Source organism: Canis lupus, chromosome 3 (assembly GCF_003254725.2).
Source record: "Canis lupus dingo isolate Sandy chromosome 3, ASM325472v2, whole genome shotgun sequence".
In the NCBI taxonomy this organism is placed as follows: Eukaryota; Metazoa; Chordata; class Mammalia; order Carnivora; family Canidae; genus Canis; species Canis lupus.
The window spans coordinates 27,299,412-27,324,347 of record NC_064245.1 but is presented as its reverse complement, the minus strand read 5'-3'; the positions used below and the strand labels follow the sequence as shown (position 1 = coordinate 27,324,347).

Genomic DNA, 24,936 nt, shown 5'->3' with positions numbered 1-24,936 from the left:
ACCTTCATCTTCTACGTTCTTAGTAGATAACCTTGTCTTCTATCATTTTCTAAAAATATATACCTATAAGGGCAGGGCTCTTTGTTTGTAGATGTATCTCATACACGTAGAACAGTGCCTGACACATATCAGGTTCTTAATAAATATTTGTTAAATGAAATCAATTAATGAGTTGAGGAAACGGAGTCCTTCAGCTAAGGAATTCTCTCCCAGCTCCCTGCCCATTAACCTACAAACAATCTAGTCATTTTCTTCCTTACATCCCTCTCTCTAGTCCATGTGGAAGATAAGCTGACTAGGGTACACAACTACCTGTGTTTCAGATCACAAGCTCTTCCATCTCTTTCCTCAGTAATTATCCCTCTCTGCTATAATTTTTAAATACCCTCAGCTATGAACTCCGTTCCTAGGGCCTAAAGGAATGCCTAATCCCATTTTGAAACAAAACCAAAAAAATTCTGAACCCTACAGCTTACTGAAGTCACAGTATTTCAAAGAAGCTTGGTCTTAAAGAAGTCTACATACACTTCTAGTCTCTACTTCCTCATCCTTCATTAGTACCATCACCCTGTGGCAATTTGGCTTCCATCCCAGACTTCTCAAACTGCTTAAGGTAAGGTCATTCATTAAAGGACCGCTACCTACCCAAATCTAAGAGCTACTTTAGCTTCGTTTGAGGCTTCTGCTACATTTGATCCTGGCCACTCATTTCTTAAAATTTCCTTACCTGACTTTTTGGCACTATTCTCTGTTTTAGCCTGACAGCTTTCTCTTTTGCCTGGCCCTTAAATGACTGTTCCCCTAGAGAGGCCTCATCTGCTCTTTTCTATAAATACCCTGAATGAGCTCATCGACATTCATAGTTTCAACCAATACTTACATATTCTACTGACTCCCAAAACTCTATCCTCAGCCCAGTTCTTTTTACCTAAAGTCCAGACCTGGATATCCAACCAGAAGACATTCCCATATGGACAGCCATAAATAGATCAACGTTTACCCAATTTGTCATTTCACCTCATTGCAAACTTCTCCTGGTTCCCTATCTCAACTAATTGCTGACCAAGCCAATTTCTTTATTCCTTTTTATCTACACAGTTCATTGTCAACTTCTATAGACTACATAACTCTCTTGAATTCAGCCCCTGTTCTATGTTAACACAAGCCATTATTCTTGACTAAATTGCTACACTTAACCTATCACACAATTAAACTTGAGGGTCTTCAAGACTGCCACCCATTTCTCATACACATTCCCCTCCTTCAAGTCCAAAACTTCCTCCACATTGCAACACTGAGTAGTTAATATAAAATACAAGCATAGTAATAACTCTACCAGCTTAAAATTGTTCCTTTGCTGACCATCACTTAAAGCAATGGCCTCTAAAGTGGGGTACAGAAAGTTTTGTCCTCTTTCACTTCTATTTTTTTGTTTTATAACTCTATGTGTGTGTATATATATATATATACACACAGTAGAACATTTAACATAAATGTATACATATGAAGAAACATGCTTAAAATCTTTTACTGATATAAGTACTTGAAAAATATGGAGACCACTAATTTAGAGGAAAAGTATAACCCTCTAGTAAGTCATCATACGGCACTAGACTTTTAATGAAATCTGCTTTTATACTATATATGAATTATGCCAAACTACTTTAACTTTTTAACTGGCATACATCATCTTTGAGGCTTTACCTGTGCCACCCCTCTGCCTGAAGTGCCCTAATACCCACTCACATATGTTTTGACTTCCCATTACCTACCCTATCAATTCACCTCTTCTTTAAGTCTCAAAACAAACTTAACTGGCTACGTGAAGCTTTATTTGACCTTCCCAGGTGGCGGTGAACACTTCCTTCTCTGCGCTCTCAAACACAACGTGCATTTCTATTACAGCAGTAATGTAATTTCGTGTTTACATGGTTGTCTACTCATCTTTGTATTGCCAGTACCTAGCATGACTCATGACACAAATTAAGTGCTTAATGTTTGTTACAAGTGCTCAAGAGGCACAGTGTTAGGGGACAAACTGCAGCAATATCTTAGTTACCCAAAACAGTTGAGAGAGTAAGTGCTTTGTTTTGCTGAGGTTTGGGCTGATGATCAATTTTAACTATTTAATTTTAAGATGTGCTTGCATCATGCATTGAATTTTCAGGTGTTGGTAACACAGATAGATTTTCAGAAAGCTAACACATTATCATTTACCAAATTCTAATCAATTAACCATCAACAGCATGAACACATTCTGAAAGACACCTTATATAAGTTCAAATGTTATGGCTCAATGACTCTGGTCAAACATAGCAAATTAATTGCATACATTTATCTTCCTTTTCTGAAATTTCACTAAAATGTAAGTGAAGGGAAAAAGAAGGTATGAATCTGTAACATCAAAGGAGAAGTGACACCAGTGCATAAGTAATTCTAATACAGTTCTGAAAGATGTGATTTTAAAAGAAGGAATAGTACTTGACTTGGCCAAGCCAAGGAAACTAAATTGCCTATAAAAAGAGAACTAATAAGTGAACTTGCTGGTGAAAATTTATAGGCAATGGGGCTGCAGAAAAAGAGTGTAAGGCACAGGGCTGAAAACTGGGAATTGATTGAAAATTTAGATAACAAAGAAATTAAGACTCCCCTCCCCACAATCCAGCAATAAACTTGCCCAACAGCAGAAGACAAAGGTAAGGCCTAAAGTAAGAGCATTAAGAGAAAGGCTACAAATTAAACCACAGCCTTTCACAGTCTTTCACTCTTCCCTTTGTGCTTTTCACATTACAGCAGGTAACATGACTCTTAGGTACACATGGAAGAAAATACTGATCTTGCTCTCAGAATGCCAAGAGGTATACATACTGGAAGATCATTCTCTGAATAAAATGAACTATCTCAGAGAAGAGATCTCTACTTACTGACACTCAGGAACCACCCAAGAAAAAGACCACTACTTAAACGCCTAAAATGAAGTATTAAGGACAGGCTTCACTGAATCACAAAGAGCTTTGAATCAGCTTTTCAGCATCTCACTCTAATGCATAGCTGAGGATCACCAGATATTCCAGAAAGTTTCCAATATGATAGGAGCTTAAAAAAAAAAAATACAAGAACACAAAAAAGGAAATTTAGGAAATTGAAAACAAAACTTCAAAATACTATAAATGTCCTCAAATAAGAGATTGAGAAAGAGGATTTGCATGGAAATTAAAAATCCATTTGAAGCATTAGAAGATGGAAGTCAAGGAAATTTCCTTAGAAGCCAGAATAAAGGGCAGCCCGGGTGGCTCAGTGGTTTAGCGCTGCCTTCAGCCCAGAGCCTGATCCTGGAGACCCAAGATCGAGTCCCACGTTGGGCTTCCTGCATGGAGCCTGTTTCTCTCTCTGTGTCTCCACCTCTCTCTCTCTCTCTCATGAATAAATAAAATCTTAAAAAAAAAAAAAAGCTAGAATAAAAGGGAAAATATAGTAGGAAAGATAAAACTAAGAAAATTCATAAACAGAAGACAGAAAATGTTTAAGTAGTTTTTTTTTTAATACAAGGAAATCTCCCAAATTTAGGGAAGTTAATCAAATTGAAATGGCCAACAGACCGAGAGTGCAAATGGTAAATCAAAAAACACACAAAAAAACCCCACACCATATCATCATGAAGTCTTTGATCAGCAAAGGAAAAAAAAAATCCTAAAACCTTTCATAGCGAAGGGAAAAGTCATACAAGAAGGAACAGGAATCAGAAACAAGTAGGCTTCAACAGGAACACTGTTAAAAAACTAGATTAGGTCAGTGCCTTCACAATGAAAGGACGTCATTTCCTGTCTAGAGATCTAAACTCAATTTAAAAAGGAGGGAGCAGAGGAGACACCTTCATATATTAGGTCTCAAAAGTCATCTCCTACCTAGTCATTTTCAGTAACTACAGGAAAATGAGCTTCAGTAAAATAAAGGGGTAAACCATGAAAGAAAACAGTGTCCAGGAAACAGAAGATACAATACAAACAAATAAATGGGAATATACAAGAGGAACGTTTAGGATAAGAACTACCAGTATGCCTAAGGAGTATCCAATCCATATTGCATCAGGAGTGCAGAGGGCTATAGATTTTTTTTAAAGTTAAGAAAAAATTGGAATGGTAATGTTGGTATTTGAGCATTTGGATAACATCCATGGATACATGATGTGGTCTAGCAGACAGAATTCTAAGATGGCCCCAAGATTATTGCCTGCTGGTGGATACTTTCTGCATAAAGCTCTTCCCTTGAGTATGGGTAGAATAGGATAACACAGAGTTGTTGAGTAGTTGTTAGTAATACAGAGTAGATGAGAGTCACTAATCCACTGACTTTCAGTTAATCAAAAGGGAGATTGCCCAGTTATCCTGGGTGACCTTGACTTACTTAGGTGAGTCCTATAAAAGAAGATGAAGCTCCTTCATTTGGCTCCTCCTGCTGGCTTTAAAGACACAGCTTCTGAGTTCCACATATGCAAGGAAATGAATTCAGCCAACAACCACATTAGCTTTGAAGATGATGTAGATCCATAAATGCGTATTTAGTCCCAGCTGCCATTTTGACTGCTGTCTTGTGAGACCCTGAGAAGATCCAATTAAGGTAGCCGACTCTTGACTCACAGAAACTGTGTGATAAACATATGTTGTTTTAAGCCACTAAGACGGAGGCAATTTGTCACAGCAATAGAAATCTAAAACTATGGCATGTGGACACACTTAAGGCTATGTAAGCAGAATAAACAACCCTAAATGAAGTCATACTTCCTCCAAATGCATAAGACTTCAGGAGTCAAAGCAGTGTCAAGTAATTTTAAAAATAATACAGTTAGTAATACCAGAAAGCAGAATTAGAAATGGGCTTAACTGATCAGTACTGCTGAAAGTAATCAGGTTTAGAGAGAGAGAGAGATCAGTTTCAAGTCGTCCTGGATCTTTTAGCTCATAAAAAATAGATGAGAGTCTCAATCAGGGATTTTCCTCTAAGTTCAGAATTATAATTTTTACAAATTTCAAGCAAAGAAAAAACAAAAGCTTCAGGGGTCACTGAGTTTTCAAATGGACAAAAAAGTTTCTCACATGTGTCAGCTTCATTTCTCAAATACAAGAACTCTCAGAGTAAGGTCCTAAAATCAACAGCATCAGCATGATCTGGGAATTTATTAGAGCAACAAACTTGTGGGACCCACTTTCAGACTCACTGAATTAAAAATTGGAGGTGAAGCCAGCAATCCCAGTTTTTAACAAAACTTCTAGGTAATTCTGATACAGGTTCAAAATCAAGAACCACTAATCTAATGTTAATTTCTGCCCCTGTCCTATGTTCTAGTCTTCTTCAGTCAAGTTAAAGAATTTCCAAAATTACTGCACCCAACCTAGATTAGCCACCAGCTTGGCAGATGCTTAAAAAAAAGTCTGCTAAATAATTAATGTCTTAGGCCTCAGATGTGATCTTTCACTAGTTTTTAGAACTGGATATGAATGACATTAGGCAGGTTGTATTCTCTTCACTTTCCCAGTCTCCACCAATCCCTACTGCCTTCTACCTTATACATTCACACACTTTTCTGCCCACTGAGACCTCTAGGAAAAATAATTCAGAAAAAACAAATCCATATTTCAATCTGGATACAATATGGCCCAACCTTTTCTTACAAATTCTAGGAAATCAAGTAACTTACAGCTATCCCATGATGATTCAAGGCTCTCCTAGTCCAGCGTTATGCCCTAGGAAAGATGTCTCAAAATAACATCTCAAGATTTCTATTTCTGGTCTAAAGTCTTCAGAAAAGTAGATCCTGACTACTTAAGTATTTCAGGGGCTCAGAGCCCAGTAACTATAAGGGCAGTTAACAGGGCTTTGACTGATGGAATTCACAATTTAATATTAACTTTGGAAACTTTATACCAAGCATATGTAATAACATCAAATCATTTCTGAGAAAGACTTCAATGTAGTCAAAATTTAATGCATGAGCAAAGATTTAATTACACTAAAATTAGAATGCAGTTTCATTCCATACTATCTAAAAGGAAAACAAGATACATTTAATGAACTCATCACTAAGATACCAAGCTTACACTAAATTAGAATGTTTCTTTTAACTATGAAGGGTTAGAAACCCTTCTCTAAATGAATCTCTATGGGGTGCCTTGGTGGCTCAGTCAGTTAAACACCTGCCTTTGGCTCAGGTCGTGATCCCAGGGTCCTGGGATTGAGCCCCACATCGAGCCCTGCATAGGGTTCACTGCTGAGCAGGGAGTAGGCTTCTCCTTCTCCCTCTGTCCCTCCCCCAACTCGTGTGTGCTCTATCTCTTGCTCTCTCTCTCAAATAAATAAATAAAATCTTGAAAACAAGAATGAGTTCTGTGTCAGTAAGCATCCATTTAGGATGCACTGAACTAATGCTAAGAGCCTGAGGAGCTAGAGGATCTAGCACATGCTCTGCCATTTCATAGTGACATAACTTCCTGTAAGTCACACGTTCCCTTTGAGCTCTATCTCCTTATCCATAAAAAGTGTCGATTAATACTAACAGTCTGATAACTCCTTACACTTAAAAAACAAGAAATCATCTTTACTGTCATTAGTTACTTCTTTAATCCATTTTGAAAAGAAAAATGAAATAAAAGCAAGCTAACACTGGGTCAAACACATAAGTATCTGTATTAGGAATACTAACTGGGGCAGCCCCGGTGGCGCAGGGGTTTAGTGCCACCTGCAGCCCAGGGCGTGATCCTGGAGACCCGGGATCAAGTCCCACATCGGGCTCCCTGCATGGTGCCTGCTTCCCCCTCTGCCTGCGTCTCTGCCTCTCTCTCTAGCTGTGTCTCTATGAATTAAAAAAAAAAAAAAAAAAAAGGAATACTGATTCTGATAATTTATATGATATTGGCATTTTTTAAATACCCCCCCCACCCTTAAAATAAAAGAGAAGTTCTAAGACTTAATATATTCATCATAGAAAAACAAAGGTTCAGAAAAACTCAAGAAACATTTCACAATCCTACATCCCAAAAATAAATATGGTAGCACTTCTGGAAATGTTTTTCAAGTATTTTTATGCATATACAGAAGTATTTTAGATAGCTGAGGTCATAGAAGACATACAATCTTGCATTACGGTTAAATGACCACTGCACCATCTTTCAAAACATTCTTCAGGCTAGCTTTCTATCACAGAATGGTTTACTAATCATATACTGATGACTCACAATATACTAATACGTCACCAAATAAAAGTAAATAGTAATACTGTCATTAATATCTTTTTCTCTTTCCCCTATTAACATAGACATAGTAATAAATATCAATTCACCATTAATAAAATATTTGATGAAAGCAACAATGAAAATAGACAACTAAAATTCTATAGATTATCAACTGAGTAAGGAAAAAGGCAGCCTGCAAGATCTAAAACGTTTAAAAAAAAAAAATCAAGAGAACCTCAAGAGAGAGGAGTTTAAGGGTGATTTGGGAGTCTTCCCATTCAGCTCAGTGTATATGGATCCCTGGCAGTACTGAGTAAACAAGCGTAGGTGGCATCTTCATTCTGTAAACATCTTAGGAGCTGGCAGGGTGATTACGCAAAGCACATGAATTTTAATGTTCAAATCCATGTGAGAAACATTCCTAACAACAGAGTAGGAGAGAAAATGGCAGTTTTATAAAAGAATAAGCAAAAGGGAAGCAAATAACAGGGCAGGCTAAGTACACTAAGTACACACTCGAGTACGTTGATAGGTTCAAAGTAACTGTCCTACTAGAAGTCTAGTAATGTACAGACTTACCTTCCATGAAGCAGGACTGACCGGCAGAAATTTTCTAACAGTACTTTGAGCTCTTTGAGAGTCAGGTCCACTTAACATAATTTCTTAGAGACTGTCTAATGGGAGAAACTCAAAGTAACTAGGACAGAAAACGCCAACTCACAAAAAAAGCCTTATTCAGAGCAGCCCTCTTAAACTTACTTAGAAGCACTTTAATGAAACAGAAAGAAGGCAGTAACTACTGCAGTAAGACTGGGGCATACCTAATCAGAACGGTGAAAAGATCCAATGATCTGCCTAGAAAAGTGATCAGAAAAACAACTGGTACATGCAACTGTATATCTAATTGCTAGGAATCGGGATTTTATTTTTTTAAGATTTATTTATTTTTATTTATGATAGACACAGAGAGAGAGAGAGAAAGAGGCAGAGACACAGGAGGAGGGAGAAGCAGGCTCCGTGCCGGGAGCTCGACGTGGGACTCAATCCCGGGACTCCAGGATCGTGCCCTGGGCCAAAGGCAGGTGCCAAACCGCTGAGCCACCCAGGGATCCCCCGGGATTTTCTATATATGAAAAATGGGTTCTAATTCCCCAGATCCTCTCAACTTGTATTGAACACGGTGCTATACTGTGAACTAGATGGCTAGCAAACACAATATATAATACTTGAAGAGATATACACCAGAGCTGTGGCTCTCAGCACATTTCTGTGAAGGCTCTCCTACTGAACACAGGGACAAATTTCCTTCCTTACAGGAGGGGAGAAAAAAGTCAAGAAGTCTCTTCGACAGCCCTCTGGACTGTGAGGCATGTCAACACATGGATTCAGATGAATCAAACAGACATGACATAATAAACATGACTTGTAATGAAAGCTGCTATAGTATCTATGGTTCCTCAGCAACAGTTGTTTGGGTTTAATTTTTGTCCAACTCTCATTTGGTAATTTTACCAAAAGACCTCAATCTTTACAGCTGCTCTCTGCCTTAAGGAACTATTGCCAAATCCTGTCAAAGATAACATGTTAATGTTTCATGTTTTATGGAATAACATTAAAAGAAAATGTCATAAAGCAAAACTTTTTTTTTAAGTATTTTATTTTATTTTATTTTATTTTATTTTATTTTATTTTATTTTATTGGCACACAGTGAGAGAGAGAGGCAGAGACACAGGCAGAGGGAGAAGCAGGCTCCATGCACCGGGAGCCCGACGTGGGATTCGATCCCAGGTCTCCAGGATCGCGCCCTGGGCCAAAGGCAGGCGCCAAACCGCTGCGCCACCCAGGGATCCCGCAAAACTTTTTTTTAAAGCTAATACTAGCTGTTAAAAGAGATTAAGGTGACTTTTCAAAAGCTAGAAAAGTATAAAGGTAAATATATTATGAAGGGAAAATACTGACTAGATTTTTAATATTTTGTATTTCATAAATAACTTTTTTTAAAAAGATGTTATTTATTCATGAGAGACAGAGAGAAAGGCAGAGACACAGAAGAGGGAGAAGCAGGCTCCCTGTAGGGAGCCCGGGATTCCAGGATCACAATGAAGGCAGAGACAATCACTGAGCCACCCAGGCATCCCAATAACTTTATTTTCTGATACAAGAAAGAAAACAGTATTTTTTTGCTTTCCTCCAATAGCCTACCTCCAAAGAGCAAGGACAGCTGCATGTAAATGAAATCCAGTTCTTAACTAAGTCAAATGTTAGTTTTACCCCCTTAAAATTCTTTGAGCTACACAAAAGTCATAGTGGGTTCACAATCCATTACTAGGTGGAAAAAATCGCACAAGAAAGAATATTTGGATTTTTTTCCTTTGCAGGGCCACTAGAAAGATGCCCCTGTAAAATTAATTCTAAACTATCCTTACCAGAGGGACGCCTGGGTGGCTCAGCAGTTGAGCGTCTGCCTTTGACTCAGGGCGCGATCCTGAAGTCCCAGGATGGAGTCCCACATTGGGCTCCCTGCATGGAGCCTGCTTCTCCCTCTGCCTATATCTCTGCCTCTCTCCTCTCTCTCTCATGACTAAATAAATCTTAAATAAATAAACTATACCAGAGAAATGAGATTTTTAAAAACATTTTAAAACAAGATGGGAAAATAAATGAAATAAAGTTGATCCTTGAACAACACAGGTTAAGAACTATTGATCCCCTGCACTGTGAAAAATTCAACTTTTAACTTTTGACTCCCCTAAAACTTAACTACTAACTTACTGTTCACCAAAAGCCTTTCTGATAACAGTTAATAAGATAACATTAGAGAAAATGTTATTAAGAAAATCAGGACAACTGCACTGGGTGGCTCAATTGGTTGAATGTCTGCCTTCAGCTCTGGTCATGTTCTCCAGTTCCTGGGATCCACCACCATTGGGCTCCCTGCTCAGAGGGGAGTACGCTTCTCCTCTTCACTCTGTTCCTCCCTGCCCGCCCCCTCAGACCCCACTCATGCTCTTTCTCTTTCTTTATTTCTTTCAAAGAAATAAATTTTTTTAAAAAGAAAGTAATAAGAGAAAATACATTTACAGGACTGCACTACATGTACGTGTGTGTGTGTGTATATATATATATTTATATATATATATATAAATTATGTGTGTAAGTAGACCCCTGCAGCTCAAACCCGTGTTGTTTAGGGGTCAAGAAATAAAAGTAGATGAAAAAGACTATATATATATATATATATATATGTATGTGTACGTATAATTTCAACCTCTCCCCTCAAAAATGTTGCTTAACAAAAGCAGGATTGATTCTTACTGATTTCATCTATTTTACTCAGATATTAGGGAAAAGAGAAATGATCAATGGGTTAGGTTTATGATGAATGGGGAAAGGAGAAGCAAGCTACAATTACAAGCTGAAGTTCATTGGTAAATTTGTTTAACAGAGATAGAAAGCAGATATCCTAATTTTACGATATATAGAAAGGTATGCTATAAAAATTAAGAATCTACCTGTGATTTTATTTGCATGTTGAAGACCACTGTATAATTAGCTTTTAAAAGAAATTCTTACTGAGAAATAAAGCTATTTAAAATGTCATATTCAATCATTTCAAAATTTTATCAAGAAATATTAAGTATCTGGAACTCATTTTCCTTACTCTTCTGTCCAGTAAATTGGATTAATCCTAAATAACAGAACAATCCAGTAACGAAAAATATTTCAACTAAACACCAGAGGTCTGGGAAAAAAAAAAAAATCGGCAGTAGGGAGGTTAGACCTTCTAAGACTTAATCATTTTTTTCTTCTGAGATATTCAATCATTTAAAACTACACTGAGTTTGGGCGCCTGGGTGGCTCAGTCTGCCTTCAGCTCCAGTCATGATCCCAGGCTCCTGGGATCAAGGCCGACATCAAGTGGGGAGTCTTCTCCCTCTCCTGCTCCCCAAGCTTGTGTGCTCATGAGCTTGTGCTTTCTGTCAAATGAATACATAAAATCTTTGAAAAAACAAAAAAATGAAACTGAGTTCACCAACTAATTACTTTAATCCTTTAACTGCTATGAATAATATTTCAGGTAATTAGCCTAAACCAACTTTCATGATCTCTAATCCCAAAAAAGAAAAGTCACACTAGTCAGATATATTGTGACTTCATTTCAAAATTATTAAATAAATTACTGTGCTGAACCAAAATTAAGATTTTCCCTTAAACACATCCTTTATATATTTCTTTTTTGAGAGGGATTTTTTTTGCATGTACATTTGTTTGCTCATGACAGGTCTGCAAGTTTGCTGTGAAAGTTTAGTAACTAGAGAGACAAGAAATCAAAATAAGGAAAATAAAATCACAAGTGAAATAAAATAGGATTAATAAGGATGTTTTAAAAAACATTCATATCCACGTAATGTGACCAACCAAAGTGACATAATACACTTTTGTTTTTAAGGATTACATAATCATATCTTACATGCTACTCAAAATCACTACTTCACAGTTCTTATAAAAACCTCAGGCCAGAGCCAATATCATCATATACTACATCCATTCTGTCTCCCAAATAATCCCACCTCTAATATTTGCTCCTCCTCCAAATTTACAGATACTTGAAGTAACTGACCTTGATTAGTTTATACAACTAATAGTTTTGTCCAAATACTCAAGTACCATAATCTTAATTCTCCTTTCAATTTATGCTGTTAAATATGTAATTATTCAAAAAAGTTTTAGTCTTCATTTTTAAAACCGTAGGATAAGATCTAGTTTGTTTTTTTTAAAAAAAATTACGTATTTGAGAGAGAGAACAAGAGGGAAGGACAGGAGTAGAGGATGAACTAAGTTCAAGCAGACTCCACTGTGAGGGCAAAGTCCATCATAAGGTTGGATCCCAGGACCCCAAGATCATGATCTGGGCTGAAATCAAGATCCAGATGCCCAATCAACTGAGCCACCCAGACGCTCCTGGAGTCAGGTTTTTTTTTTTTGTTTTTTTTTTTTTTAAAGACATTACAAAATACCTTATATGTAAATCTAAATAACAATATTCCTACATTTTGGCATGCTAACTTGTTATTCCATATAGAGATGCTGTTCCATTTCAGTTGAGAATGGATGGGTAGGCCATCAACAAATTGGTGGCAATTACCACCAAATTTGGAAAAGTCCTCCTCCTCCAATTTCCTTTTTTTTTGGGGGGGGGGGGACGGGGGCGGGGGGAGGCAGTTAGGCAGGTACTTGGATGAGCATTGCCAATCCCCACACTGAAGCTGGGAAGTAGGGGGTAAACTGCATAAGCAAAGTTTAGGGAGAAGGGAGATTGGGAATAGGAAGAGGCTTAAATTATTTCTAGCACCTTCAACTGGGTAAATGCATTGTAGCCAGGGAAAAAGCCCTGAGGGTCCTCTGCTACTGTACTTGCTATGTCACTTGGACAAGAGAAAAAGGAATGAACTCACAGAGATTTAAAAAAAAAAAAAAAAGAGCAGAAAGAAACCAGTTAAAAGTCCTCACTATATGGAACAATAGGTTATAAACAAGGGAAAAGTACATTTGGAAAGAGCAAAGGTGACTTTGCCTATGTATGTTACCTTGAAAAAATCCCTAAAAACAAAAAATGAGTCCTTTCACATGTCAGTGAGAATAGGGGGGGGAACTCCATTATTCCATCAATAAATTAAAAAATAAACCCATTCTGATGAATGTCCTCATCACAAAAAACAAAAATCTGTAACTACGTGAGATGAGGGAGGTAACAGACCTAACCAGGGTCATTTTAGACTACAGATATGTTGAATCATTGTATCGTGCACCTTAAACTAATACAATGTTATATGTCAATTGTATTTTAATAAACTGAGGCAGAAAAACACTTCTCAAAATATGCAAACTCTTCCTCTTTTGTGGTCGATATTCTAAAATATATTGTTAGATTTAAAAGTATAATTCTGTTAGTCACAGGTTAAGTAACTTTTCAGCTTACGAGGCAAATCTTGCCAACAACTCCAAATATCCTTTAATTACTTGCTTGGGGGAATGTGTTCTCACTCTTACTTCTCATGCAATTTGTATGCTAGCTAGAAAGTCCTTTTTAAACTCCCACATTCACTATTTCATGGCCCATCAAAGAGAGCAGCTCAACCAGGAACATATCATGCCATTTCCTACATTTCTACCCCTGCACATGAAACGTCTTATCCTGAAAAAGTCCCACTCAGACAACTACACACAACTCACTAAAATCCCTCCTCCCCTGCCCTCACCCTGGCATGTTATAATAGGTCCTGTTCAGCTATCCATTTCCCCTACCTAGCTAGGAGCTAGGGTTCATTGCTCCACCTTAGTGTTTCCACAGGACTCAACACACAAAACCAAATTTTCAATGATTTTTAAAACTATTTTTTTCACCCTACTTCCCTGGCCCTTAATGTAATTTCTCTGCTTTATTTAAACTCTTTAGTGACTCCCACAGCCAAGAGCAGTGTTTTTCAAATTACCAGTTATCACTAGGTTGTTGTTAAATCAACTTATTGGATCTCAAACGTCATTCTTTCTTAAAAATAGAAAATATAACAGCACATCACACAAAAGGTATTCTTTTGTGACATTTTATCATTTATGTATGTGTGCACTTGCTTGTGAGGTAAAAATGCGTATCTTACTGTAATGGGTCATTATCCAAAAACAAAAAAGCTTGAAACGCACCAGCTTTTGTTTGATCTACAAGGCCTGTCTCTTACCACATCCCACAGAGCCAAGTTTGTCAAGCCCAGCTTTTTGGAAGTGCCTTCTCTCGGTGCTGTAAATCACACTGCTCCCTCTGCCCTGAATGCCCTCTCATTTGTGCACCAGGCCCACCTGTTCTCATCTTTCATTATTTAATACCTATACCTCTTCCACAGGAGCTTTTCTATCCTTCCCTCAGCAGCTACGGCTACACACACTTCGTATTTCTCTGATGCCCTGTACCATGGCCCCCCAGATATTTCAGCGTACTTTCTAATTTCAGGCCTGTCTTCCTAACTTCTGAACTATAAACTCTCTGAGGGAAAGAGCACACATTATGAGTCTATCAGTAGCACTGAGCTGCTGAACAAGCCACAGAAAAGAAGTTCAACATTAGTCAAATGAACAAATAAGGACTTGGATCTAAATACTCTGAGATCAGAAATGACTGAGTGCCTTTTCAACAAAGCCCATTCAGATGCCAGTGCTGGATCAGGAGTTCCACATTTGTGCCTCAGCACAGGGAAGCCTGAGGCAGAAAAGAGGTGTCAGCTTCCTCTCTCCGCAAAGAAAGGACCCAGGTCAGGTTGCAATGCCGCAGCACCCACGTCCATGCTTCAGGAAGTTCTCTGGGGAAAGGCAGAGAAGGGGGTTTCTAAGAGGTTCCCACAGGCAGAGGAGATAAATCAGAACAGCAGTATTAGATCTCATTAGCATGGAGAATCACATTCTACAAATAACTTTCAAGGAGGCAGCCAGAGGAGGGAGGAAGGTTCTCCACTCCCCGGGGAGGGCACGAAGCTGTCAATAGGGGCTCAGCAGAACGGAAAGCAGCAGGAAGTCCCTGCAGGAGTTCCCTGACTTCCGCTGCCTACTCCAAGGCTCTGAAGCAGCAGGTGGCTCCTGCTCTCCTAGAGACCCCGCTGGCGGGCAGGCGGTCTGGGGGTCGCACCCGACAGGCCCTCCTCGCCGGGGCTGCGCAGCCTCTTGCACACCTTACAGCACCTACATGAATGCCCTCGTTCTTAGGGGTCGGATTCACCTATTTCCCGCCCGACCCTTCAACTGCCTTCCCTGTCATTAAGAACAGGGCGGCAGCACCCAAGACAGCCTGACAGACTCTGCCAACTGTCCGTTTCAGCTGTTCTTTTCCATTTCCACGATGGTTCATAAACTACTATTATTGGAGCCAGGTTGGTTTCCTGCCTAGACTCATCACCAGTTTTCTTTAAAAATGAAAATAATACCCAGGGGCGCCCAGGTGGCTCAGCTGGTTCGGCGCCCAAGCCCTGACGTCGGCTCAGTTCATGACCTCAGGGTCCCGGGATCCAACACTGGATCAGGCTCCCCGCTCAGCAGGGGCCTACCTGAGACTCTTTCCCGCTCCCCCAGCCTCTGGCCCTTCCTCACTCAAGCTTGCCCACGAGAAGAATTCCTTTTGCTTAAACTTTGCCCCTAGATCTGCAATTATATCCACTGTTAAGATAAATTCTTATTATAACCTAACAGTCAAAAATGTATTTCATAAAATGTGAAAACTCTTCACCCACGACATTAAATTTTATATACCTGTCAAAGTAGAATAATTTAGGATTGCTGGGTAAAACTTCAAAGGCAATTTAAAATACTCTTTCCTTTTCGGGCACCTGGGTAGCTCAGTTGGGTAGGCATCTGCCTTGGGCTCAGGTCATGATCTTGGGGTCCTGGGCTCGAGCCCCACATCCTGCTCCCTGCTCTCCTCCCTTTCCTTCTGCCCCTCCCCCACTGGCACACAGGCTGGCATGTGTGTGCACTCCCTCAAATAAATGAAATCTTTATGAAAGATTTCCTTTATGTTCACACCATTTCCTTTTGGTTCAAATAGGTACAGGAGGCTAAGCTTACTACGCAAACACTTATCAGGTATAAACACCACCAAGTGTGCAAACTTCCACAAATGCCTTCTCTGTGCTCTTCTACTTTCTCCCATTCAGCCTCTCTTGACAACTCAGGTGAAACAAGTCACTATCAGTGAGCAAGAATCATAGCCATAAACACACACTTTTGGAAAACTAATGCCAGAAAATCCTCTTCCCCTCCAGTCTACTCCTGAAACTTTATTGGGAAGAGGACAAATAAATCAGTTTATCAATAGATTTAATTACGCTCAAGAACGAAAAATGTTTGCTATGTGTGGGGGCTTATTTTCATATTTTAACTACCAGCCCCCTTTGTAGCAAGTTTACCCCAGACCTCCTTTGGTAAAATAGTGAGCATTCATGCAGCTTAAAGATTGTGGAAAACCGATTTTCTTTCCTGATGCTACCAATCTACAGTCTGGAGAGAACGCAGCCTTCAACATGAAAAACTGCCACTTGTGGTTTTTTTTTTTTTCTCTCTCTGACATTTTTAAACAGAAGAGCTGCAGATTCTCAAGGGAAGCCATATTTCAAAGGTTTTAAATAGCAGTACTTTTCAGTATTTTCGCTTATTAAAATTGGTGCAATTCATCCAAAACATTTTTAAATGCCATTACTTTCCAGCTGATGTGTTAAAAAACTGCTTAGAGAAAACAATCTCTCCATCTGAAAAATCTACTTTAAGAAAACCAACTAGTAATCATTAAAACAGGAGGAAAAAAAATTCAATTTTACAGATTGGAAAAAACTTAAAACTTATCATTTGATTCCTTCATTTTACAGAGAATAGAGTCCAGAGAGGTTAAATAATTTGCCTCAGATCACCAGGCTATGAATAGCAGCACTAAAATAGAATAAAGTATTTTAATTGCTTAGGCAGTACCCAAATCATGCAAGTTATATACATTCTCATCACTTGTCATTTTTTTAAAAGCAATGATCAGTTTCTCAATCATTCTGATGAAGACCTCCTACAACATATGCTCTACATTTTCAACCTCAAATTCTAACTCCAACAAAAAAAGGTATAGTACTATCCAAGAACTTTCCTCTGAAAGTTTCAAAGAAGAAAGCTGAGGTCGGCATACCCCTAAACTGTCACAATGAGCTTTAATCTATCCTTTCAATCCTGTCCATTAATTACACTTTAGGTCTGTTTGTTCAACCAGAAAGAGAAAGAGAGAGAGAGAGAGAGAAAATTCTCGAAGTTCCCCTTCAACAAAAAACATGGGTAATCTGTCAATGAAATGACTACCTCATTGCTCCATTAATACATTAGGGGTTTCTGGCTTACATTACAGAGGGTCACTAGCATTTTCCCAAGTCACGGTGTGAAGAGTTAATGGAAGGTTGGAAAACACTCTTGGGTTGACTCTGGTACTGTTACGGTTTAGGTCCGGCATTAACTAAGAACCCCAAGACCTGAGCTTAAGAGCAGATATACAGAGAAAGTGCAAGTTCCTTCAACAAAGAAAAAGCTTTTTCCTAATTCAAGCTCTAATCCACCAAGTGCACCAGCACCGTGGAGACGACATCAGCAGGAATTTCAGACCAAGGTTTTGGTGCCCCCAATAAATCAATTCTGCACGTTAGCTTTGGATATTCAAGGGCAAAACAGAGGGCACATGGGAGGCAACAATTTACACTGGATCATTTTCAAGGGCTGAAGTCCAACCACTCGTTACTTTACAATCGTTCCTTTGTGTGACTGATTCTTCTCCAAGTACTGAGGGAACGCAGTACTCCTCCCCCAAAGACCCCGGCAACACCACCTAAGACACAGGAGAATTTTAACGACAAACTGATTGCAGCAGGCTCAGCGGAGAAGTGCAGGACGCGCTGTCTTCGCAAATATTCGTAACAAACCTACATCCTGGTTACAAATTGTGTTCCTAATAACGTCCCTTCATCGTGACCCCTGGTGTCAATCTACAAAAAGAACTCGTTTAAAAGAACACACCTACATTTTTGACCGAGGACCAGTGTAGCCAAGTGGCCCATCTGTCCGAAAACCTCAAACACCATCACCGCCACGGCTCAGCGCGCGCACACGCACACGCGCGCACGCACACTCACACTCACTCACACTCACCCCGACAGCCTCAAAGGTGTGTTAGGCACTAAAAATCCTTACCCCATTTTGCCCAGTGAAAACTCGCTCTGAAGTTTCTGCTGTGCTGCTACAGAATAACTTCCAAAGGAATGTCTCCGTCCTGCTATTTCGCAGTTGCTTTTCCACCCCCCGAGATCCTTTTTTCTGGAGGTATTTCAGTGGTGCTGATAACTCGATTAGATCCCTCGGGTGAAACGATCTCTCTCGTAAACACCGAAACGTTCAAACAGAGGCGGCATCTGCTTATTAGAGTTAAAATGCTGCGCGGAGGAGACGGCGGTCAACTCTATTCCACAAAAATGAGTCTACGTGTGTCTGTCGGAAAACGCAGAATCCGGCTTCACCGAGTCCTATAAAAAATGAGTTCGGTGGTCATTCCGCTCTCGTCCTCCCCGACACTCCGGGAACGCCAGGCAGCTCGGCCTCTCGGCGCGACTAAGGCTGCGGGTTCGAATTCCTCCACCACACCGGCTCCCTTGGGGGGTGGAGCGTGTAACCCGATGCGACGTGCGTGCACTTTATACAGAGATCCCTACGAGAAAATAAAAATCCTAAAAGCAGCAATGCCACTGCTTCCCTGCGCTCACGTTAGAAAAAAAGCTATGTAGAAAAACCTCCTCGACGTGCAAGCCCGGAGCTCGCGCCGTGCACGGCGCTCCACATCGGAGCCGGTCTCTCCGCGTCTCCCCCTCCTAAGGCTCGGAGCGGAGAGGAGGCGGGGAGGAGGGCGAGGCGGCTGGGCAGGGTCGACTCACTGTCCCCAGGAGAACCCGCGGAGCCATCTCCAGGCCGGCAGCAGGCTGGGGCCGGCGGCCCGATCCCCCCCCGTCAGCCCCTGCCCGCCCCGCGCCGCCCAGCACAATGGAGCCCGGCGCGCGCCCGGCCCTTCATCCGCCGCTGCCGGCGTCCCTCGGCTCCTCGGGGCTCCGCGGCTCGGAGGCTGCCGGCGGCGGAGAGGGAGCGCGCCGGAGAGCCGAGCCCGCGCCGAGCCCGCGCCGAGCCCACGCCGCCCCCGGCGCCCGCTCCCGGCGCCAGCGCGGGCCGAGCTGCAGGGCCCCGAGCGTCGGGGCAGCGGAGCGGGGCTCGCGGCCGGGGAGAGCCGCTGCTCCAGCGCCGCCGCCGCGCTGCTCGCCCCGCGCGCCCCCGCCGCCGCCGCCGCCGCCGCCGCACGCGCCGCCTCCTCACACTCCCATCACCGCCCGCCGCCGCCGGCCTCCAGCGCCCGCCCGGCAGAGCAGCCCGCCGCCGCCTCCTCCGGCCGCTCGCGGGGCGGAGGGCGCCGCTTCCCGGGTCAGCGCCGCCCGCGACAGCCGAGCGCGGCGGCCAGGCGGGCTGCGGAGGGCGGCGGAGGGGCGGAGGGGCGGGGAGAACCGGGGGGCGCGAGCGGTCCCTCCCCCCGCCGGCGGGGGGCGGCGGGCGAGGAAGCCGCGGCCGCGCGGGGCCGTCAGCCCGGCCTGCCTTCCTGCCTGCCTGCCTTCCGGCCTTCCCGCCTCCCCTAGTGGCCGGCGGCGGGCGGCCCGTGCGCTCGGCTCCTCCGCGCTCTCCCGGCCCCGCTCCCGGCCGCCGCAGCCTCCTCCGCGCCCCACGCCAGGTGCTCGCGCTCTGTCTCCATCCTCCCCGCAGGAGGACCTTTAAATAGCCACGTCAGCGCGCTCCTCTCCGCACGCACGTCACCCGCCGCTCTCGTCACCCGGTGCGGGGGATGATGTCACGCGGCCGGAAGTACTGCTAAATTAGGGAAGCCGGGGGGGCGGGGGGAGGACGGGGCGAGCGCCTGTGTGCCCACCTGCTCCCCGCTCCTGGAAGGCCGGAGCGCCGGGACCGCCCGAGAGCAGCCCCGGGAAGGAAGCGGCGGGCGGGGAGCGCCTGGCAGCGACTGTGCGGAGCGCCAGTGAGTCATCCGTGGCAACCGCGCCGAGCGCCGGCGGCCGCCCCGCGTCCCTCGTCCCCGCCCCCGCCCCCGCCCCCCCCCCCCCCCCGCAGCCGCGCGCGTCCCGGGCTTCCCGAGCCGCAGGGGCGCGGAGATGCGGGACGGGCGCGCGACCACCGCTGCGGGACGTGTGTCCCACCAGACTCGGGAAGAACCACCTTAATTTTCGGAAGGGTTGTTAGGTGCCGTTCTGCACACAGCGGACCGGAAAACTTTTCTCTCCCCGCTTGGTGCGTCCCCAGATCGCGAGGGAGCAACGGGCAGAGCTCCGGCCGAGGGGTGCGGGGGCACAGGTTGGAGGGAGAAGGCCGGCAAGTGATCCAAATGGTCCCATTTGCGTAATAGCGACATTTTGGCGTGAACGACGGCGAGACCGTCTTAGCTTTAAAAGTTCACTCGTAATTACTGTCCTATTTATAGCAAAAGCCGGTATGCCCTGTCAGTGCCAGCTGATCAGGAGTATGAGGTCCAGTCTGTGAAAATCAGAAACGAGGAAGACCACCAGAATTTTTTAGATTATCGACGCAAGTTCATTTAGATTATTTTTGTATTTTTTCTCCCTAAGCACCGTACATATGGGCATTTATTTACAGTATGTAACATGAAATTATAAATACGGCTTGTTTTTCATTTCCTATAGGACAAGAGTGAGGAGTCCTCTATAGGCCTACTAGTTAGGTGTGCTTGTGCCTATAATAAAGCGTATTATGAACGCTTTTCAAACTAATTACTACAAAGTTTTCAAATGCCCTGTTTTGATAGCTTATTATTGGGTAGTCTCAAATAATGAACTTTGGTTTGGTTTAATTTGATGATCATGACCCAGAAATGGGATTACTACATAATGCTAAAGGCCCTTGCTATTTCAGGGTTGGTCTTGGAATTCATTGGCCACATTTTCCAAACTAAAATCTGTACACGCTTTTAACAACAGACAAAATATTGGAAATCTGAAGTGACCTGGAAAATCCAGGACATAAGATCACCAGCCTATTAAGTGATTATTAAGAGAGCTATAAATGGATATCTGTGCATTCGTTTAAATATAAAAAGCCAAAACTCTATATAACCTATATCATGTATTTCTTTAATTTTTTTTTTTAATGTTAAACTACTCACATGATTCCTAATTAAGGAGATTGGTTTGCCAGGGTTTTGCCCAGTTTTAAAGGACACCAGCCAAAAAAGTTAGGGCTGATTTGCAACCAAGTCTGACTTTCAGCTATCTTCACATTATAAAATCATGATCTTGCTTATAATTTGAAATATTGAAAATAGTTTTTTTAAGGTTATAACAAGGTTAATAAAAGCAAACCCCTGCTTGCCAGTTTGCCGGATAACCTATCATCACATTAATAGAAAGGGGTACTAACTTATATTTCAGATAAATGGGAGCTTCTTAGGTATAAAATATTAAAACAATAAAACTGTCATTCTTCAAATAATGTCGTCCCGTGGCTCTTGCAAATTAAAATACAAATTAAGTTATTACTCTATAAAATTTCTCCACAAACTACTTACTATCTGAACTAAATCACTCTTCCCTTTCCTGCTCTTTCCATTAGTCTATGTTAATTAAGCTCTCACTTTACTATTTTCAAACACTTCATTCTATCCTTTTATCAGAACTTCCTCTGGTTTACAATCCTATCGCCCCCACATCTTTACCCAACTGTCAAAACAGCACGTCAGCTGCCTCCTTGCTTTTATAATGCTGACCCTTCATTAGAGATTCTACTTTTCAAAGCTACACGGTCTCTTCTTTTGTCGCCTTGAAATTGAGGGCAACTTTTTTCCAATGTGAGTCGAATCATGTATTATGATATAATTACCCAAAGTTTTTGTGGTTATTTAACGTCAGCCTCTGCTCTCAACCTAGAAAAGTCTACCAATAGTTGGTCAGTTTTTCTTTCTAGCTGGAATGGGATTAGTATAACAGAATATATACGTCTGTGTACCCAAGGGAAGAAGTAAAACATGTTAGGTATCATAGAATATCTGCTCAGAAAATAATAATTAAAATAAGTGTTTTTTCTGCTCTCTTGAAACAATTCCAACACAATTTTGAGAGGAGTCAGAGAATCATTCTATGGCTTTCCATCTAAAAGTAAATATCGCCTTAAACTGAGCGGAGATAACCCAAATGCTAACCACGAATTTCCAACCCTGATTGCTTTGCATGTTTTTTAAAGTAGTGAGCTTCCTAGAAAGTAATATATTTTCTTTTCCCGGAAGAGGTAGAAAGTACTTTAGTAGAGTTTCAAATTTTTAACAGTTCCTGTTTCCCACTACACTCTGAAAATTTGTGGAGAGGTTTATGAATACCCTCTGATTTTAGAACCTGTGGGCGAAGGCATCTGTTTTAGTTACAGAGTTTACTTCCATGCCCTTAATAGGAGATGGCAATATTCAATGGGATGTTCATAGATTGGTCATGAGATCTGTCTTTTTCAATGAAAAGACATCGAGAAGATTGAAAGACTTTGCAAGAAAGAGGCTTAAAGTCAGATTTTATTTTTAATTGCTTAACATCAGGTAATAGCAACTCCCTTTCAAGTTGCCTCTTTTTCATTACCAAAATACCACTGTTGCTTCAAATAAAATCATAGGTAGAAATAATATATTAAAATATATCTCAGCATACAATAGAAATCTCAAGATTCCTAGTTTATGCCACATACTTATAAAGAGACTAAATAACCAGCAACGACTAGAAGTAATAATACCAAAAAGAAGGAAAGAGTTGTAGGGAAACACAATTTATCTAGTTGATTCTCCAATGTCATCCCACCTCCCCCACAATATAACAGATATTAGGTGGCAGTAATGTGTTTGGCCTGTTAAAACCATATTTTATTATTTTTAATAATGTTCTAAAAAAAATAATAATGTTCTGAACAAAAATAGAGTAGTTAGGGATCCCTGGGTGGCCCAGCAAGGTTTAGCGCCGCCTTCAGCCCAGGGTGTGATCCTGGAGACCCAGGATCGAATCCCACGTCAGGCTCCGTCTGCCTGTGTCTCTGCCTCTCTCTCTCTCTCTGTCTCTCATGAATGAATAAATAAATAAAATCTTAAAAAAAAAATAGAGTAGTTAATGATCTCAGGGATATAAATGTATAAGTGTTTGGCATCTCCAAGGTGATGGATGGAGGACAATTTTTACTCTTCTGAGTTTGTGCACTATTTTATTAGAGGGCTTGGAAGTGGTGGAGGGAGACAAATTAGGGAGTTATCCTCAGGAATGATACGATATAGAACATATGAGAGATAATCTCATAAAATTATTTTTTGCCCTGATTTTCACTGTAAATTCATTATTTGTTTTCTAAATATGGTAGAAGAGATGCAGATATAACCCCAGACTTATTCAAGAACGCACCAGAAAGTTTTGGGTTGGTGCTGTGAGAAAATCACTGTACAACTGTATATGTGAATTTCTAAAATATTTAGAATAGATAGGGATATGGTGCCTTTGAAAAAATTACCTGGCTTAAATTCAGGTTGATTGTTCAAAGCAGCAATTACAGAGAATAGGCTGGAAAAATATGCAGATCTGCAGAGAGCGACAGTAAAGAACGTTGAGTAAAAGCTTGTGCTATACCTGTGTGGTTACTTAGAATGGAATGCTGTGGAAGCTGATTGCCATGGTAACCAATAATCTTTTTCCTGAATGGGAGAACAGGACAACCATGGGGAAAATGTTTTAAATGAGCTACCTTATTCTGTGATTCTTCTGGTGCTAGCTAGGAGAAAAACAACACCCAAGGTATTTAGGCTAGCCATGCTTAAAAAAAGGAAGTTGCATTCTTCACAAATAGACAAGGCTGAAGCAGAAATTGGGGGCTATTTCAAAGGGAGATAAGGGCTTCAGATGGCAATTGGAAAGCCTCTGAAGCAGAACATAATTGGTAAAGACTCTGACATGACTAAAGAGGGCAGAAGCAATACCTAGAAACTGTTCTAAGGTTCTCCCAAGCATAAGAGGTCAGACATAGGGACGCCTGGATGGCTCAGCGGTTAAGCATCTGCCTTAGGCTCAGGGCATGATCCTAGAGTCCCAAGATCAAGTCCCACGTCGGGCTCCCTGCATGGAGCCTGCTTCTCCCTCTGCCTGTGTCTCTGCCTCTCTATGTCTCTCATGAATAAATAAATAAAATCCTTTTTAAAAAAAAAAAAAAGTCAAACATAAAGATTCTTAACATTTGGGATTTTCAGTCATGAGTTATTTGTAAGACCTTTTATTTCTTTTAACCTGGCTTTAAATAGTAATTTCTCTAAAAATCAGAAGAGAAATGGTAAATATATTTATAGGCATATTATTTTTGTAACAAATTATCTTTCATCTGTACATGATAAGTATATACATACACATAGAGGTATAAATGTAGATAGATCTGTATCATATGCCTGCATTGAATTGGTTATCTGCTAAAATGTTTTATCCTTCAAGTAAAATCCAGACTCCACACCTTGACCTAAGAGACACTGCACGATGGGCCCCTGCCCATCTTTCTTGCTTTGGTGTCCTTACCTCCCCATGCTCCTATCATATGTGTATGAGTTAGTATACTAACTGCAAAGAACAAAAGCCCCACCTAATGGTGACCTAAGCTACAAAAAAAAATTTTTTTAAGATTTTATTTATTTATTCATGAGAGACACAGAGATAGAGAGAGAGAGGGGCAGAGACACAGGCAGAGGGAGAAGTAGGCTCCATGCAGGGAGCCCAACGTGGGACTCGATTCCGGATCTCCAGGATCACGCCCTGGACTGAAGGCGGCGCTAAACCACTGAGCCACCCGGCTGCCCTAAAGTTGTTTTTAAGTAAGTCTGAAGGTAGGTGGTCCTACAGTTAGTTTAGAGAGTTCAAAGTATCATTAAGGTCCAGGTTCTTTCCAGCCTTTCATGTTGCCATCTTAATCTGTTGTCTCTTAAAGTTGGTTTGTTTTCTCATTTTTGTTTGATTGTTGCATTTCTAGGTATCAGATTCTCATAAAGAGCCTTTCAAAGCAAAAAGAGAAGGAAAAAGAAAAAGACTGAGCAAT

General features: G+C 41.5%; 1 protein-coding gene across 4 annotated transcripts in view; it reads right to left on the bottom strand.

Annotated features, from left to right (window-relative positions):
• HOMER1 (homer scaffold protein 1) overlaps positions 1 to 23,510 on the bottom strand; it is a 135,183-nt gene extending 111,673 nt beyond the window's left edge. The window contains exons 1-2 of one of the 4 annotated variants that reach the window (XM_049108342.1): positions 17,983 to 18,803; positions 4,405 to 4,642 (exon numbers count right to left, since the gene is read on the bottom strand). Coding sequence is in view for 2 of the 4 variants with exons in the window: in XM_049108340.1 (XP_048964297.1) it covers positions 17,983 to 17,987 (5 nt within the window). In the remaining 2 variants the exon portion in view is untranslated. Of the gene's footprint in view, positions 1 to 4,404; positions 4,643 to 17,982; positions 18,804 to 23,376 lie in introns of those variants that run through there. The other 3 variants (XM_049108343.1, XM_049108340.1, XM_025437040.3) reach the window with 3 other exon arrangements.
• Positions 23,511 to 24,936: the final 1,426 nt, after the last annotated feature.